This window comes from Primulina huaijiensis, chromosome 1, assembly GCF_012295235.1.
Source record: "Primulina huaijiensis isolate GDHJ02 chromosome 1, ASM1229523v2, whole genome shotgun sequence".
NCBI classification, from domain to species: Eukaryota; Viridiplantae; Streptophyta; class Magnoliopsida; order Lamiales; family Gesneriaceae; genus Primulina; species Primulina huaijiensis.
The window spans coordinates 3,050,564-3,067,898 of record NC_133306.1 but is presented as its reverse complement, the minus strand read 5'-3'; the positions used below and the strand labels follow the sequence as shown (position 1 = coordinate 3,067,898).

Below are 17,335 nucleotides of genomic sequence, written 5' to 3'. Positions count from 1 at the left end.
GCGCGCGCGCGCCCATAATAATAACTTTTGGTTACATTCATTTCCCCAACAAATTACACATACATATATATTTGATATAATCGCTAAATTTTCTATATAAAAATTCAAAAATTAACGAATATCTAAACAAATTGTAAATATTTTTATAATTATCTCATTTTTTTTAAAATAACACATTATCCACAAAGTAATCTTATAAACTATAACAAAATAATTACAAATATTTTCAATACAAATTGTGTTTAATTTAAATTACCTCTAACTCTGCATAGGGCACTAGTATAAATAATAATAATAATAATAATAATAATAATAATAATAATAGAAATGTGGGCAAAAAAATTATGAACTCAATTTTTATTATACGAAAATGGAGGATGTGTTTGTGCAGTATAAATAGAAAGAGCACGCTGCATTCTCTTCACTCTCACCTGTTTTGTTTCGTCACCTTCCTCTCACAATTATTCGCCCTCTCTTCGAATTCTTTTCCTATTCTTTTTCTTCGTGGGTTGATTATCTAATTATTCTCGATTTTTATCTACATATTTGGAGCTGCATTGGTGGATCCCGATCTCATAATTGAGAAAAAAGTGAGTTAATTCGAGGATCTCATTGTATATATGCTAGATCTGTTCGAATGTTTTGGATGTGTGATTATCGATGGTTTAATGTCATTCCTGCGGTCCATCCAGATCTATACGTGTGCGTGTATGTGTATAAGCGTGTGAATCTTTGTTCCTGTTGCCGCTTGGTTTGTGTAAGTTCGACCGTAGTATTTGTAAGTCTGGGTTCGTGGAAGCTGAATAATGGGATCGATGGCAAAGCTTTGAATGCGTTCGTACCGTGTTAAATGGTTTTCGGCTGGTTAGATTATTTTCTGGACCAATGTCGATCCATAAAAAGTTTCGAATTTAATGCATGATTTTTTTTTCCACTGAAATTCTGTTTCACCCCTAATAATGTGGTTTGGCCTAAGACGAAATTCCTGGCTCGGCCTTGTACTCTAGTATTGCCTTTTTTTTTTCTCTCTTTTTTCTAGATGATTTTCTTGCTTGGTGTACATGTTTAATCATCGAGTTTTTTGTTCAATCATTTGATTCTGGACCAAGGTATTAGTTTTATCCTGCAGTTACCTTCGGGTTGGGATTGTTAGGAACTATTACAACAAAATTTGAAGGGAGCGATATTGTTGAAGTAGTGAAGTACTGGTTCTCTCTTAAATTCTTACCGTCCGTATCTAGATGTATTGATTCGCTCGTTAAATCAACCATAAAAAAGGAAATGACTTTTGCTATATTTTACTGTTTCTTTACTTGTGGAAATAAGCTGAAATTTTAACTTATGAATTAATGATTCTTGTTCAGCAGTTTGTGATTTTAAACAGAGCATCTGCTTCCTAACAGATATCAAGCTACAATGTCGACATTCACACCCAAGAATATCCTAATTACTGGGGCCGCTGGATTCATTGCCTCTCATGTTGCCAATAGGCTTATCCGGAACTACCCTGAGTACAAGATCGTTGTCCTTGACAAACTTGATTACTGTTCCAATCTCAAAAATATTCTTCCCTCCAAATCATCTCCCAACTTCAAGTTTGTCAAAGGTGACATTGCGAGTGCCGACCTTGTCAACTACCTTCTCGTTGCCGAGAACATTGATACTATAATGCACTTTGCAGCTCAGACCCATGTTGATAATTCTTTTGGCAACAGTTTCGAGTTCACCAAAAACAACATTTATGGTACCCATGTTCTATTGGAGGCATGCAAAGTTACTAAACAGATCAGGAGGTTCATCCATGTTAGCACAGATGAGGTGTATGGGGAGACTGATGAAGATGCCGTTGTTGGAAATCACGAGGCCTCACAACTCCTGCCAACAAACCCATACTCAGCAACAAAAGCTGGGGCTGAAATGCTTGTTATGGCTTACGGTAGATCCTACGGCTTGCCCGTGATTACCACTCGTGGGAACAATGTTTATGGTCCGAATCAGTTCCCTGAAAAGTTGATTCCCAAGTTTATACTTCTAGCCATGAAAGGTAAAACTCTCCCAATTCATGGTGATGGTTCAAATGTGCGAAGTTATCTCTACTGTGAGGATGTTGCCGAGGCATTTGAAGTCATTCTTCACAAGGGTGAAGTCGGTCATGTTTACAACATAGGAACTAAGAAGGAGAGAAGAGTCATTGATGTTGCCAGAGATGTATGCAATATCTTTAACATGGATCCGGACAAGAGTATTCAGTTTGTGGAAAATAGACCATTTAATGATCAGAGATACTTCCTTGATGACCAGAAGCTGAAGAATTTGGGTTGGTTTGAAAGGACCACTTGGGAAGATGGTTTAAAAAAGACCATGGAGTGGTACAAGAACAATCCTGATTGGTGGGGTGATGTGTCTGGTGCCCTCCTTCCTCATCCTAGAATGCTGATGACGACTGGTGGAATAGAAAGGCACTTCAGTGAAGCTGAGAATTATGAATCTGGAAAATCTGAGTTTGCTGAAAATTCTAACCAGGCGAAAATGTTGGTTCCAGATTCCAAAAGCAGCCCTTCACCACAAAAACCAGCCCTCAAATTTTTAATCTATGGTAGGACAGGGTGGATTGGTGGATTGCTTGGGAAATTGTGTGAAAAACAGGGTATTCCATACGAATATGGGAAGGGACGTCTGCAGGATCGCACACAACTTTTGGCAGACATCCTTTCTGTGAAGCCAACACACGTTTTTAATGCTGCTGGTGTAACTGGACGACCCAATGTTGATTGGTGTGAAACTCACAAGACTGAAACTATCCGTACCAATGTTGCTGGTACTCTGAACTTGGCGGATTTATGCAGAGAGCATGGTCTACTGATGATGAATTTTGCCACAGGGTGTATATTTGAATACAATGATTCACACCCTGAAGGTTCTGGCATTGGGTTTAAGGAGGAAGACACGCCCAACTTCATTGGTTCCTTCTATTCAAAGACCAAGGCCATGGTACTTTTCTCCCTTCTCCCTTCGAAATTATCTTGATTGAATTATGATGTGCATGTATTTATTAGATAAAAATTGACAAAAAGCAAGCAACATGCATCAGTATGGCTGCTAATTTTTTCCTTGCGTATGCTAATCAGGTGGAGGAGCTCTTGAAAGAATACGACAATGTCTGCACACTCAGAGTTCGGATGCCAATATCTTCAGACCTGAATAACCCACGCAATTTCATCACCAAGATTTCCCGTTACAATAAGGTCGTTAACATTCCTAACAGTATGACAATCTTGGATGAGCTTCTTCCGATTTCAATCGAGATGGCAAAACGAAATCTTAGAGGCATATGGAACTTCACAAATCCTGGCGTTGTTAGCCACAATGAAATTTTGGAGATGTACAAGAAATACATTGATCCTGAATTTAAGTGGACCAACTTCACACTAGAAGAGCAAGCCAAGGTCATAGTTGCTCCTAGAAGTAACAACGAGATGGATGCCTCGAAGTTGAAAAAAGAGTTTCCTGAGTTGCTGTCGATTAAGGAGTCGCTGATCAAGATCGTTTTTGAGCCCAACAGGAAAACTCCAGCTGAGTGAGTTGATCTGTCAACACGTGGTCTTTGTTTCGTTGAAGGCCCGATTATTTCTGTGTTAGTAAAGTTTTCAGCTTCAGCTTATTTCTTGGGTCTTTTTTAAACCTCTTAGAATCTGTAATGGTGAGGGAATCTGCCTCATGTGTTAAACTTACTTTCACCAGACGTTAGTTTTACAAGGACGCATGCCATTGTGTTACTTTCTGTTCAATAGTATATTGAATTAACTTAAATTTTAATTTAAGGAGACGTATTATTCATCTAAATGTATAAATAGGAGTTGAATAATTGAACATCAGTAAGAAATGATTGCGCATGCTTGTCTTCTACCAGTCCGCTGGCTTGTAACTTTTGAGTATTGTGAAATTAATACATTAGAATGTTCTTCCATTTGTATATCGCAATTTCACAGGTGATGATTTAAATTATTTAGATATTTTGGGGGCAATTAATCTATAGCTAAAGACAAAAACTTGTGTGAGACGGTCTCACGGGTCGTATTTTGTGAGACGGATCTCTTATTTGGTTCATCCATGAAAAAATATTATTTTTTATGCTAAGAGTATTTCTTTTTATTATGAATATCGGTAGGGTTGACTCGTCTCACATATAAAGATTCGTGAGACCATCTCACAAGAGACCTACTATTTGCTAAATCCTCCCCATGGACATGCAATTCTCGAGGATACATTAAATTTTTAATCCTCATATACGCAACGTATGTTTTATACAAGGAACTGTAGAATGTAAGTCCCAAATTGATCAGGTGTTCTCCACAAATTTCTTCGATGGTTAGAGCGAGTTATACTAGAAGAGTACAAGGCAGGACCTCACTACTTGGGGTAGGAACGACAGAGGTCTCCAATCTACAGCCTGGAAAACAAGGAATTTTCTGATAATCTAAGACATCAAGAAACGATGATACAAGGCAAACTATTTTCATTTTACTTATCTGCAAGTTTTGTCCATTCAATGCGTTGGATTATTTTCAATTTAGAAAATTAAATCCGAATCCACGCCATGACACACATTCAAAAAGATGAACAATTATATCAGAATTAGACTGTCATTTTTTTACCAATTTAAACTCTAATTCTTTACCGAAATTTCATTCAGGTCTTCCAATGTGACAGTAAAAATCTTTATGATGCCCTGATCTCAAAATCATACATAGATTTGATCCAAGCCAACAATAAGGGAAAGAATACTTGATTTAAAACTTAGAGAAATCAGAAACCATGTACACATTTCTCATTTCAAGGATCAAACCTATAACTAATATCCAAGACCGAGAAATGCAATTTTGCCTTTTTAGAGCCATGGTTTAGATATTAATATCAAGTTCACATTCACATTTATTCCAATGTTGTAGTCATGGATGCAACTTTAATATTCAAAGAAATTAGGAGAGAAAAAAAACAGTTATTCCATCTGATTTTTGGGTAAGAATCGAAATTTTTTTCGATTTTCATCTCTGTTGAATGTGAATATATTTAGGTTTTATGCTGTGTAATTTGACCTTTAAAATTATTAGAAAAATGTATGTGATGTTAGCCTTCATAAAACGTATGTTACACATGTGATGTTGGGGCATTTTTTTTTTTTACCTCAGTTTCTCAGCCACTTGGTTTAGAAGTTATGCCTGGAGTACAGAATATCAAAGTTTAGTAAGAGTCACCGAACCTCAAAATTCCACGAAAGTCTGCACTTTTACAAAAAAAAAAACGTATTTTCCCCAAATATTCTATGGTTGTCTATAGGACATTGACACTTCTGGCTTCTCCATGGATGGTGTTGGAAAGGTTAACTTGGAGTTAAAAGATGAGGACATAGGAGTTTGATTCATTTACCATAAAATGTCGTTTTATGTGGTCAGTATTGACGCTCTTGTTTCTTATGTTGTGCAGGAATCAGTTGGCTATTTCTTTTGCCTAGAGTACCGAGCTTTGTTTTGCAGAAAATGTGATCTTGCCATGCACACAGTGAATTCCTTCGTATCAAAACATCAAAGATTTTTACTTACTGGAGTTAAAAGTGGGCATTGAAGCTATTGAACACGGTCCATTACCCTCTGTTTTTAAGACTAAATCACATGAGAAAGTATCCGAACCAAAATTTTCTCTTCCCAATAGGACCATACCGGTCCAAGTTAGTCATGGCGTGGACTCTTCATCTCCAAAGCCTCCTTTTCCTGGAGGTTCTGCAACTGAAAGCATTTCGCCTTGGCAGTTGGATGAATTTATTGGACTTGATGGTTTTAATCAGAATCATAATTTCATGGATAGCCGATAGCGGTTCGTCTAAGGTATACGATCTTGAGTCATACTAAACCCTATAGGAGGGTGATGAAAGGCCACTGGCTCCACTTTTAATAAAAATAAGTTCAACATTATGTTTATTACTTTTAAAAAGTTTTACTGCAATTTTGTAATCCAGCTCCATCTGCCCCTCGTCGTCAAAATTCATTGTCCGATTGAGTATGTTTCCATGCCTTTAAATCACAATGAACGGGGATCATATTTCTGTTTTTTTCCATGTCGATCATTTTCTGCTTCATCATTGGTCAGTGAAGCATTGGTAATTTTAAACACACGACTATGAAAATTTAGCTTTTCAATGGTAAGCTCAATGTCAAGTTAAAGCAATCTCGCTTTTTTGTTTGCTCATATAGTTGGTGCACTAGTTTGATCTAAAGGTTATGCTTGAGGTTAGAGAACCAGTGTAGTTGGTTCATGAGGATTTATTCTAGGTAGGTTTTGGTCTTGTTTTATTTTATAAGCTAGCTGAAGATTTTCTTTGTTTCCATTTTCTGGGTTCCTCGTTAATTTTCGCAACTTTGTGAAGCTAATAAATGCCGAGAGTATGATCTTCCCATAAATTTGATCTTTCTTTTATCAAACTTTCTGTCAGGTGGATAATGGGAGACTTGGAGATTCAGATAGCTCTCCAAACTTGGAAGTTGCTGATGGAGAATTTGAGGATGATGAGCATAGCGGACAAGTGCCAGAAACATTCTGGGCGGTAGCCCAGATTCCTTCCCCACCAACAGCGTCCAGGCTACACTGTCCTAAGACATGCCAGGATCCATCTGACTGGTCCGTTTGTACCTGACATTAGCTCCTCGCGCTTGGAGAGCTGTTACCATCATCATGAATCTCGTGTTGCTAGCTCAAAGCGGAGGCGCCATCTTTGACATACAATCAGATCCATTAACACCTATAATGATCTTTTTCAGTAGTTGTATATTAGCTTATAGGAATATAGATATAAAGATAGTTCTTGATGTTCCTCCTTTTTTTCATTGAGCTCCACTTGTCCCGCAAATGGTTAGTTTTGGTTTGGATTTGTGCCTTGGTTTGCGAAGACATTGCTTCTTCTGTTGTATTCATAGTTTTGCAACTCGGTTATGATCGATGGGATGAGGGTATGATTTTGAGTTTGCGCGTTGGGTGACAGATTTTATGGCAGTATCTGGATTTGAATTTGCTTGTATGACAGAGAGTTTTGTGTCTGGTTTTTAAAGCACAATACTTTTACTCCCCGTAACTAGTAAGAGTTAAATGTGACACTAATCAAAGTTAACAAGAAACGTTTTTATTATTCATAAATCTGACAAGACAGAAAACATGGAGATTAGGAAAGGTAATTAATCAATAATGCATGACATACACGTCATACTCAACAGTGGCATCTCCATTCTTGAGATCAAAAGAGTGAGTTCTCGCCTGAGCATACCCGCTAGCAAACCGGAAAAGCCCACTTCCACCGATCACCGGCATTTCCCTCACCTTATTAAACACCGCATTCCTCCCCAGTATAGTGATGGTACTGCCATTGTATTTCCCTTCCGTGAACACAAAATTCATGGCCATCAACAATCCAAATTCTTCCTGTGAAGCTAGCCCATAAAATCCCTGCGCTTTCCCGACGACTTTGGAGCTCAGATCGGGGTCTGTGGTCAGTGGGTTGTCGATCATGTTGATCTGGCCGAAGCCAGTGAACTTCTTGGCGACTGCGGGTCTCACGATCGGGACGGATGTTGGGTTTCTGCCGCTGACAATATCGTGCCAGTATACTCGGAAATGGGTGAGTTTTTTTCTCAGTTGGTTGCGTTTGAGCTCCGATGTGTTGACGTAGGATGTCTCGTCGCCGATTGCAGTGGAACAGAGTAGGATGAAGAATATTAGGATGTGAAGAATTGTAGCCATTCTACTTGTCTTGATTATCAAAATTCTTTCTTCGTTTTCTCAAGACAAGTCGAGACTTATAATATAATGTGCGGGCGCACTATCCCATTTTACTAAAAATATTCTAAAATATGTTAAATTTTTGTTTTATGATCGAGTCAGTGGAGTACATAAACCATTGATAAATGATAAAAAATTCGATTATCTTTATCAATTTTTTAACGGACCAACACTTCACAAATGATTTATTTCTTATAATTTATTTGATTAACGTAATTTATAAATTATTCCGATACTTCCGTATTTACATATATATATATATATATAAAGAAAGGTAACCGACAGTGAGTTTTCTCATCATTAAAAAAAACGTTAAATTTCGTGAGTGCAGCTTAAACGACAAAGAGAAACCAACGTTAGTGCAATTATTTATAGTCAAGTCGGGCCCAACCAAAGAATAAACGCATGGAATCATTTCTTGGCTTTTAACCTACCACAACCACACACAAACACACACACATATATACATATATAAACACACTAGTGTACCGACGCACACGTTACGTGCTTACACTATATTTTTTATAATTCATTTTGTTTATATTTAAATGAAGATCAAGACGTAATTATAAGAAATAGTTAGTGGCTATACTGTAATTTTGATATATGAATTAAAAAAATAAATAGAAAAAAGAAAAAAAATCAAATAAGAATTGAACTACAGCTTCATATATAAGCTACAAAGACTTTAACCACTAGACTACATGTAACTTATATTAATTTTTAACACATAATAAGTAAAACAGACATGACATCAAAAATTAGTTACTCTAAATATCTCAAATTTAATAATATATATATATATGTGTGTGTGTGCGCGCGCACGTCGATGGATTGAGACCTAAAAGTTTGGATATTCTAATTATATTTTCGCAATAATATTTGAGAAATTTCTTCAATTTTGTTCTCAAATTTGTTTAATTAACTTACAAGAAATAGTAAAATATGATATTATTGAATTTTAAAAAATTAATATAGGTATGAATATATTTTTTTAAGTTTTGGAACGTGTTGGGTAGGCTGGAAAAATGGGGATTTTCTTCCCGCACGGCACGGTTGAAAATAATAAACCTTCTATTCCTTCAAAGACAAAAGAGAGAGCAAAAAACAATTACTTTTCAAGTTCAGTCATCAAAATTCAAAAGTCGATGCTCCATTTTGATTTATTATTTTTATATTGTGATTAACAAAATGCCATCGTAACTAAGAATTAAATTCAACCTCGCCTTGCATGGATTTTCAAACCGATGTTGAATTCAAAGCGTCGTTAATGGAATCAAGAAAAGAGAAAGTTGAACGGTCCCATTTGTTTGAATTTACTGAATAATAACACAAAGGATTTAGAAGTTCAATCTTTTTACACTGTATTCATACAATCTGCAAGATTAAACACAAACCTGAAAATCTAATATCTGCTTTCCGAGTGATCAGTGTCCAAAGTGAGAGGATACAGATCAGAAGTAGATGTCGAGGAATTAGTCCATGGCACGTCCATCGATATACTCTGGCTATGCTCAACCTTTGTGTTTCGTACATCACCTTCCCCATTCGTTTCCCTACGACTCGCACTGTTCATCGAGAAAGTACTCGAGACCGAAACAAACTCCTGGATACCAATTCTTCCATCCAGTATGCTTACCACCGCTGACATGCTTGGTCTTTCTGCAGACACTGCATTTGTACAGTGGAAAGCTACATTGATTGTTGTGGTAACTTCTTTTTTGTTGAAGTTGGACTTCAATCTTGGGTCAACTAGTTCCATTAAATCTCCATTTCTCCTCAAATAATGAGCCTAAGAAAAGAAAAAGGAAGAGGAAATGCCAAGAATTATGTTAATAGTGTGGTATGAAGTGTTTCTGCAGTAATATCTATATGCTGTTCGAGAGTGACTTGTATCAGCAGTGTTGCGCGTGACTGATAAGATGGTATAATGAATTTTATGGTGCGTGAGTTCGAAGAACCCACACTTCTCCCTTAGTGCATGGAAGAGGTTTATGCCACTACATCACTCGGTAAATAACGGTTTGGTTCATATATTAAGCTAAGTAACCAAAAATTTGACAGGGTGGCCGTATGGAGAAGTATATTTGAAAAAAAAGGTGGCAGACAAACTCTTATATTTCAGCATATTTAACGTGAAATTTGATCCTACGTGTACATAGGAGGCGACAAAGAGAGACAATAATAAAGGAACAAATAAAGATGCATCATATCGTATCAGATATACCCAATCAAGAAGGTAGAAGGACTCCTCCTTTGGCCTGAGGCTAGTGTTGCTCCTTCCGCTGACAATTTCTAAAAGAACGATTCCGAAGCTGTATACGTCTGCTTTGTCAGTCAAATAGCCTCGCATAGCATATTCAGGCGCCATATATCCACTGAATATGAATTATAAAATGTAAGAAGCGGTGATCGTAACTACTGCTTCCCATATATGTGTAGTACAGAGAGGTGCCAAATATTACTTTCCCAAACACAAAAAGCAGCAGAGTTTTACAATACTTACAAAGTTCCAGCAATGCGGGTGCTTATATGCGTGTTGTCGTCTTCATCAAGCTTGGCAAGACCAAAATCAGATATTTTTGGGTTTAGATTTTTATCAAGAAGCACATTGGTAGCCTTTATGTCACGATGGACGATTTTCAATCTCGACTCTTCGTGGAGATAAGCCAAACCTCGTGCTATACCAATGCAGATCCTGTGCCTTGTTGGCCAATCTAAGTGCAACTGATGTTCTTCTCGACCTACAAACATCATGCTCAGTATATGGATACGCATTCAAGAATTGTGACACGGATTTGGGAAAAAAAGTGTCAAGCAACCAATCAAACATACCGAATAATGCACGAGCAAGGCTGTTATTTTCCATGAATTCATAAACAAGCAACAATTGGTTGCCTTCGATACAACATCCATATAGCTTTACCAGATGAGGATGTTGAAGAGCAGAAATCATGCCTATTTCATTCACAAACTCGCGATTCCCTTGCTTCGATTTGGAAGAAAGTTGCTTCACAGCTATGATGGTACCATCTGAAAGAGAACCCTTCAGAAAAACAGATACCAAACTGAATGAGAAGGTAATGATGGCAATTTAAGGAGAACAAACTTGGAAAAAATTCTATTTTATGCTACCTTATATACAGGACCAAAACCACCTTCTCCAATCTTATTAGCAGGGTCAAAATTATTTGTGGCAGCTCTAATTTGCCGTAGGGTAAATGACCCAGTGTTCAAGTCTACACCCCTTAGTTCTACAAAATGAGTTTGTAAGACAAAAACAAATTTAGACAACCATTAATTTGTACTACATACAACAATGGATAGGCTAATATTGATAAAGCACAATGGCATAGGAGGATCCATATAGCCGACCTCACTTAATGGGATAAAGTCTCGTGTTGTATCGTTGTTGTTAATTTGTACCACATGCATGAAATGATGCATTTGCAATGTATTCATGGACTCGAAAACCAAAACTTAGAAAACTAGGCAAAGAGGTAGGTATGAATCGGTAATTTCAATACCATATTCCAAAGTGTCTTTCCGCACAAAGCAGTCCTTCCACCAAAGAATACCAAAAATTAGCGAGGCCATAAAAAGAACTGCGATAACTATCCCAACTATAGCTCCTGCCGAGATGCTATTTCCTTTCGGTGGTTCAAAATCTGAATATATGGAGAAAGTAAACTAATATTTAAAGGTGATAAAAATTCAAAAACAAAAAACAAATTAGGTACAGAAAACTATAAATGATTGTAATTGTGTAACTCAGTATTTAAATTTTACATATGTCTAAACACTGTTTTTTTTTATCACAATATCATGCAGACAACCACACATGATAAAAAAAGGACAATTGTTACTCCTCGACATTGTTTTCCGCTTCCCATATCCAACGGCGAATGATTGTGTGAAAGTGGAGGATATATTGCTATGAAGTTAGAGTTACAACAATTGTTGCATTTTGATTTCTACGATATGAAGTAGTCTCCATGATTTGGAAGTCATGTTGACAAAGCAAACAAATTCTGTTACTGTCCAAATCACGAGAATCAGAGAAATAATACACAACTAACCAGGATTAACAGAAATCGCAGAAATGAGAGGACCGTATACTCCTCTACGAGGAAGAGCAGTTGTCCCTTTTCCAGCCCAATGGAATCGGATGTCCAAGGTGTTATCCATTACGATTGCAGTGAAATTTCTTTTGATTCCCTTGTTAGCTCCTCCTGCTTCATCTTCAATGTTGAAATCTTTCAACACCCTATTTCCCTGTAACAATTTGACCAAAATAAGAACCTGGCAACTACAAGCAGTTGCAGAATATGTAAAATTTGATGAATATGTACTCAGGTACCTGAATATAGACATCAAAGATACGCCTTCCCAGGCTACTGTATGTTCTGTCATCAGTTATCTGGATTTCTGCAAAGTGAAGGTCTACTGTGTAGTTTCCGTTTATCAGACAAAAACCATAATAAGTCAATGACAGAGGGGAAATCCGTGCGTTCATATACAGCTGTGAATTATTCCCAGAAATGCTCGAGGCATTTTGTGAGATGTATGAGTCGGTAGAGATTTGATCATCCAAGAAATGGCCAGTACTGCTACTCACCCAGTTTGTACTTCGATACAAACTTGAAGGTCCACCACCATTCGAATCATCTTCATAAGTAGCACCATTATCATCATCCACTTGTCTTCCGCCACAGTTAATGCGCATAGAGCGATATTCTGAGAGAGAAAAACTTTAAAAGTATAAAAAGGATACTCGAATGTTGGTGATGTTAAAAAAGAATTTACATAAAAACTTACTTAATTCACAATTGTCGCTTCTTAAACAGGAAACAATACCGCTGGAAAGACAAAGCGACGTTCACCACAATTCAGCATCATGATACAGAGAAAAATGATTCGTGTAATACAGGATAAGAATATTTTTAGTTCCTATTGTTTTTCACTAAAACAGTTACGATCTCTCTTTCGTGTTCGTCTCTTACTCATCAAATTCTAACATCTCTTGTCCTTGCAATCACAAGCACATTAAAAACTAATGGGAAACCTAATATGTGCTGCGTGTGTCCACCCTACTTGCCTAAGTTGAGTGTTTTAAACTCAGTTCTGAACCCCTAATTCAAATTTTTGTCCAAAAAGCATGCTCGACCTGGAATGCAATGGATTAAATAAAATACTCAAATTTTGGGACGAAAGGGGGACAAGTGCTGAGTGTTCATTAAGTTTTGTGTGATGGTAGGGACGAAAGATGTTTGATTTTGATTAGTCCATGCTACAGCAAATCAGATAAATCCATTTGAATAATAAGAATAAGGACAAAGAATTTAACTATCCCCAGAAAACTCACGAGGTATTCCCCTTCGAGCTTGCAAACAAATTCCTGTAAATTTGGTTAAATGTCAATGAAATGTGGGAATTCAAAGATAGTGAAATGGTAAGTCAAGTGATCAGAATCTCACAGGGCACCACGTGGCTGACAACTTGAAGCTGAACTTTCAGATGTTAGATTGTTGTAAGATAGGTCACTGCATACAAATTGAACAAATGTTAAACTGTTCGAGCATTCAGACAGGCTTTTTATCCCACTAAACCTACCTTTCAAAAAAGAGGACCGGGACCAATAACGAACTTGAAAATGTAAAAACTCCTAACTTTACCAAATTTAACTTGGATAAAATACATGTATGTATTAACTAAAAATGATCACATAAACTACAGTGTGTGGTTACGTCCATTGACAAAAATAATATAAAGAAGGGACGAGGATACAACATCATACATAAATGGAAACAACGAAAACGGCAAGTTAACAACAGGGAAGACTAATAATTTGGGGAAGGGAGATGAGACCAGATGAAGGAGGGTGGTTTGATCGATTTAGGAGGGAATTTACCTTTATGAAAACATAAACAAGAAAATTAAAAAAAAAATCATTTAGGGGGCGAGGGGTAAGTTAGTCTACTCCTGGTTAACAAGAAAACAAAACATACATGCTATCCCCAGTTCTCAGCATCCAAGGCGGCAATGGCCCATTTAAAGAATTCCCAGTAAGATAGCTGGCAAAACAAACAAACACATAAGAAAATCTCAAGCTATCTATGAAATACTTTAGCAATTTTTTCATGGTAAAGTAGGATTATTTCTATTCTAATTTCCGGAAAGAAAATTTGTTAATTATGTAGGAAGTTGGGATCGAATTTGATACGATGAAATCACACCAATAAACCTCGCGAGGTTAGCAGATCAGCTAAGAAGAAACTAAGCTAAGTGAAGATCCCTGGAATTTATTATAACTATTGAGTCAATCACTAAAACTACAAAGGCAAATCATCTCAAAGTCAGATATGTGAGTTAACTCTATTACAGCAGACAGCAGACAGCAGTTCGTTTATAAATAAATAACAGAAGAAAGTTAGGCACTAAAAACTCTTACACATAATCCGTTTCTGCCAGACCAAAAAAGCTATCAGGAATTGGTCCACTTAACTTGTTGAAACTCAAGTCTCTGCATAAGAAGTGCAAATTGTGAATTTCAAGCTGATGTGCTACAAGTTAGAACTATCAATAATTTCAGGAGAGAAATCAAGGAAACAGAAACATCAAGAAGAAAGAAAGAATTCTACTGACAAGACTTTCAGGGCTTTCAAGTCCCCTAGATATATCGGCAATTCACCCACGATGTTGCAACTCCTCAAAATTCTGCATCACAAGATTCAATGAGTCACACACAAGCAAAGATATATTTTGGCTGGAGAGCAATGTATAAGCATAACACTAACAGCGTGTCGAGCGCTATTGCGTTATTAAGATGTGGAATTGTCGATTCATCCCCGTTCAAGTCACTAATTCTCCTGCATATTCAGGATGCAAAAAATCGATGTTATCGTAATTTCAACAATAGTACATGCATAGGATCAATAAAATGATCATATGTTATACTCACAAGTCAGTTAACTTGGTAAGCAAAGAAATACCGGAAGGTATCGGTCCAGATAGACCACTAGCCTGTATCGCTCTGCCATTATCAAATTGAAAGTAAATATTAACTTATATACAGGAAGAACACATAAACGAGAGTCAATCAAGCCTTACATTTTATCAATGTTAATCCACTTTTCTATGAAATCGGGTATGCTTCCTCTGAAGTTGTTATCACTAATACGGCTGCATTAATATGAAGTTCAGAATTGCTATCAAGGAGGAGAACACGACTAATTGAAATTGAATAAAACAGGGAAAAAACTTACAAATCTGTCAATGTGGTCAAATTTGCCAGAGTATTTGGTAATTCGCCGGTTAAATTGTTAGATGAAAGTAGCCTTCAAAATAATAATAATAACAGCAGGCTATCAATCATCAAACTAAGCCAAAAAGGAGAAATAAAACATATAGACCACACCTGAACTGAAAAAGAATGTGAGGGGACAAAACCAAATTTCATAATTTTACTGATCTAAGGGTCTTACAATCTGTCTATGCGACTCAAATTCCCAAACTGTGGGGGTATAGCTCCAGAAAACTGATTGGCTTCCAAAACTCTGCAGAGTTATTAAACAGGTAGGAAAATATTTAAGCAGCAGATACTTCAAATCAAGAAACGACTTGGAAACTAAAAAAAAGTGATAAAATTCAAGCGGGTAACAAAAAAGGTTTACAAATCCGTAAGCGTGCTGATGTTGGCAAGTTCTTCTGGTATCGGACCCGTCAAACGGTTTCCAAGGAGAGAACTGCAGTAAATCAAGATTATGTGCTTAGCAGGAAGAGGGCAACCTAAAACTATTGCTTCAACTAAATTCGTACCAGGGAAAAAAAAAGTTTATATAATGATATACATACATGTGTACGAGTTTCGTGGAACCCCATTCTCGAGGAATACTACCATTGAGGTAGTTACGACTCAGGTCGCTGCAATAAAAGTAATTGGAAACTTCTAAGGCATTGACGGTTAAATTAGTTGTTGGGACGTGTGCATGAAAATGTGCTTCAAACTTACATTTCTTGGAGGAAAGGGAGTCTCACAAGCTCTGGAGGGAGCCTTCCATCAAGGTTTTGTGATTTCAAAACACTGCAAGAGAACTCCATTACATTAAAACAGGAGGAAGGGATCAAATCATTCACACACATGCTATCATATACTCATAAACATCTCCTTTCTTAAGACTCAATCCCCATATCCCTCTAAATACACCATCATTCAGTCAGAAGTCATGGTTTCAACCCAGAAAACATTCAACAAACAAAGTTTATGATGGTGACTTTTTCACGGAAGTGCTTTTTAACCAAATTTTCAAGCAGAGTGCTTATTAATTCCAACTCCATCAATACCAAAACACCTTAAACCCGTTTTTGCGAAGAATCTTCCCAGCTTAAGTTGGGATATTTATACTGTACATATATGAGTGCTGCAAAAGTATACTGACATGCTAACAACATGGCAAACGGAGTTATTCTCATAGGTGCAGCTGCAGTTGACTGCATTCTCGCTCCCACTAATCGGATTTGATGTCCTCCAACCTGATTCACCGCTGCATGGATCAACCTCAAAGTTCCAATTTGTCTTCCCCAAAGTCCTTGCTATAAGCTTCAGAGACTCCACTGCAAAAACAAACGCATACACGCATTTTCTTTTTACGGAATGTCGAAAATCAAAACAAGAAAGAAGGCAGCTCGGTGCACACCCAAAATAGATAATTTTTCAAAGCTCAAATATCCAAGCTCAGATTTTCAATTTTCTTTTCCTTTTTCTGCATAAGCTCCTCAAAGTTTCTAAATCCACGGGCACATTAAACCCATAAATTATAAAGTAAGAACCTTCATCAGCTGGCAAAACGGCTGCTTCCGAGGCTAGAACAAATATACAAATGAATGCAAGAAACCGTCGAATCAGCATGCTTGATGTGAAACCAATAATTGATCCGACGCTATATAACTGTACACACTAAACACAGACACAGAGAAAATCGAAACTCCAGAACCAAGAAAGATTGGATTTTTATCCCATATGTTGCTGAGCTGAAAACGCAGCAATCTGAAATTAATGAGCAAAACCGTGTGTAGATTTGGGACAACCAAAGACTTTGTCGTTTTGTTCTTGCTTACTCCGAATGCACACGGTAAAAGCTTCACTCGGAAAGAGAGGGCTACTAGAAGCCAACCAAGCCCAGAAAATTTTCATTTACCGTACTCTAATTCAAATCAAATATATGAAATTCGACACTCTTTTTTCACTCAAAAATTCAAAATACTCATACATAAATGTCATTTTCCGTTTATATGATATTTGTAGACTAGTTGTTCAAGTTTTAAATTGATCGAACATATAGCTTAATTAATTTATTAAAATCTTTCTGAAATTAAAAAATATACAATTATATATTTATACACAAACAAGACATTTAGCACATGCGGCCTTTCAACTTGTCAGGAAAAAAAAACTTGAGAAACATAGCAACCAACATGGACTTTTCAAAGTGGTTGGGGATGTGAAGGGAGT

General features: G+C 36.9%; 3 protein-coding genes and 1 pseudogene across 7 annotated transcripts; 2 read left to right on the top strand and 2 right to left on the bottom strand.

Moving 5' to 3' along the window:
* The first annotated feature begins 394 nt into the window (after window positions 1-394).
* LOC140977150 (trifunctional UDP-glucose 4,6-dehydratase/UDP-4-keto-6-deoxy-D-glucose 3,5-epimerase/UDP-4-keto-L-rhamnose-reductase RHM1-like) lies at window positions 395-3,821 on the top strand. Of its 5 annotated transcripts, none has more exons than XM_073441766.1 (3): window positions 395-590; window positions 1,368-2,991; window positions 3,129-3,821. In XM_073441766.1, the coding sequence occupies exons 2-3, from the start codon at window positions 1,417-1,419 to the stop codon at window positions 3,579-3,581; spliced, it is 2,028 nt and encodes a 675-aa protein (XP_073297867.1). In that variant the 5' UTR covers window positions 395-590; window positions 1,368-1,416; the 3' UTR covers window positions 3,582-3,821. The 5 variants fall into 5 exon arrangements, with proteins under 5 accessions (XP_073297867.1, XP_073297886.1, XP_073297859.1 ...); XM_073441785.1 differs by having other exon boundaries at window positions 407-590; window positions 1,404-2,991; XM_073441758.1 differs by having other exon boundaries at window positions 407-590; window positions 1,365-2,991.
* A 1,476-nt stretch (window positions 3,822-5,297) lies between these two features.
* LOC140970635 (B-box zinc finger protein 22-like) lies at window positions 5,298-7,013 on the top strand (annotated as a pseudogene).
* Window positions 7,014-7,118: 105 nt separating this feature from the next.
* LOC140982571 (dirigent protein 22-like) lies at window positions 7,119-7,873 on the bottom strand. Its single transcript, XM_073449165.1, has one exon. The coding sequence runs from the start codon at window positions 7,783-7,785 to the stop codon at window positions 7,228-7,230; it is 558 nt and encodes a 185-aa protein (XP_073305266.1). The 5' UTR covers window positions 7,786-7,873; the 3' UTR covers window positions 7,119-7,227.
* Window positions 7,874-9,111: 1,238 nt separating this feature from the next.
* Window positions 9,112-17,122, bottom strand: LOC140977142 (probable leucine-rich repeat receptor-like serine/threonine-protein kinase At3g14840). Its single transcript, XM_073441737.1, has 24 exons — window positions 16,654-17,122; window positions 16,263-16,437; window positions 15,836-15,907; window positions 15,679-15,747; window positions 15,498-15,569; window positions 15,309-15,380; window positions 15,090-15,161; window positions 14,935-15,006; window positions 14,786-14,857; window positions 14,622-14,693; window positions 14,470-14,541; window positions 14,276-14,347; window positions 13,833-13,898; window positions 13,302-13,367; window positions 13,190-13,222; window positions 12,643-12,683; window positions 12,185-12,561; window positions 11,904-12,099; window positions 11,352-11,492; window positions 10,960-11,078; window positions 10,660-10,870; window positions 10,331-10,568; window positions 10,052-10,202; window positions 9,112-9,616 (listed from the first exon to the last, which is right to left on the bottom strand). The coding sequence occupies exons 1-24, from the start codon at window positions 16,730-16,732 to the stop codon at window positions 9,230-9,232; spliced, it is 2,997 nt and encodes a 998-aa protein (XP_073297838.1). The 5' UTR covers window positions 16,733-17,122; the 3' UTR covers window positions 9,112-9,229.
* Window positions 17,123-17,335: the final 213 nt, after the last annotated feature.

Coding starts and splice junctions, on each gene's coding strand:
- LOC140977150 (XM_073441766.1), top strand. CDS start 1,417: ATGTCGACATTCACACCCAAGAATATCCTAATTACTGGGGCCGCTGGA. Junction 2,992..3,128: donor ATTCAAAGACCAAGGCCATG/GTACTTTTCTCC, acceptor TATGCTAATCAG/GTGGAGGAGCTCTTGAAAGA.
- LOC140982571 (XM_073449165.1), bottom strand. CDS start 7,785: ATGGCTACAATTCTTCACATCCTAATATTCTTCATCCTACTCTGTTCC.
- LOC140977142 (XM_073441737.1), bottom strand. CDS start 16,732: ATGCTGATTCGACGGTTTCTTGCATTCATTTGTATATTTGTTCTAGCC. Junction 16,438..16,653: donor CGTTTTGCCAGCTGATGAAG/GTTCTTACTTTA, acceptor TTGTTTTTGCAG/TGGAGTCTCTGAAGCTTATA. Junction 10,203..10,330: donor ACCCGCATTGCTGGAACTTT/GTAAGTATTGTA, acceptor ATTCATATTCAG/TGGATATATGGCGCCTGAAT.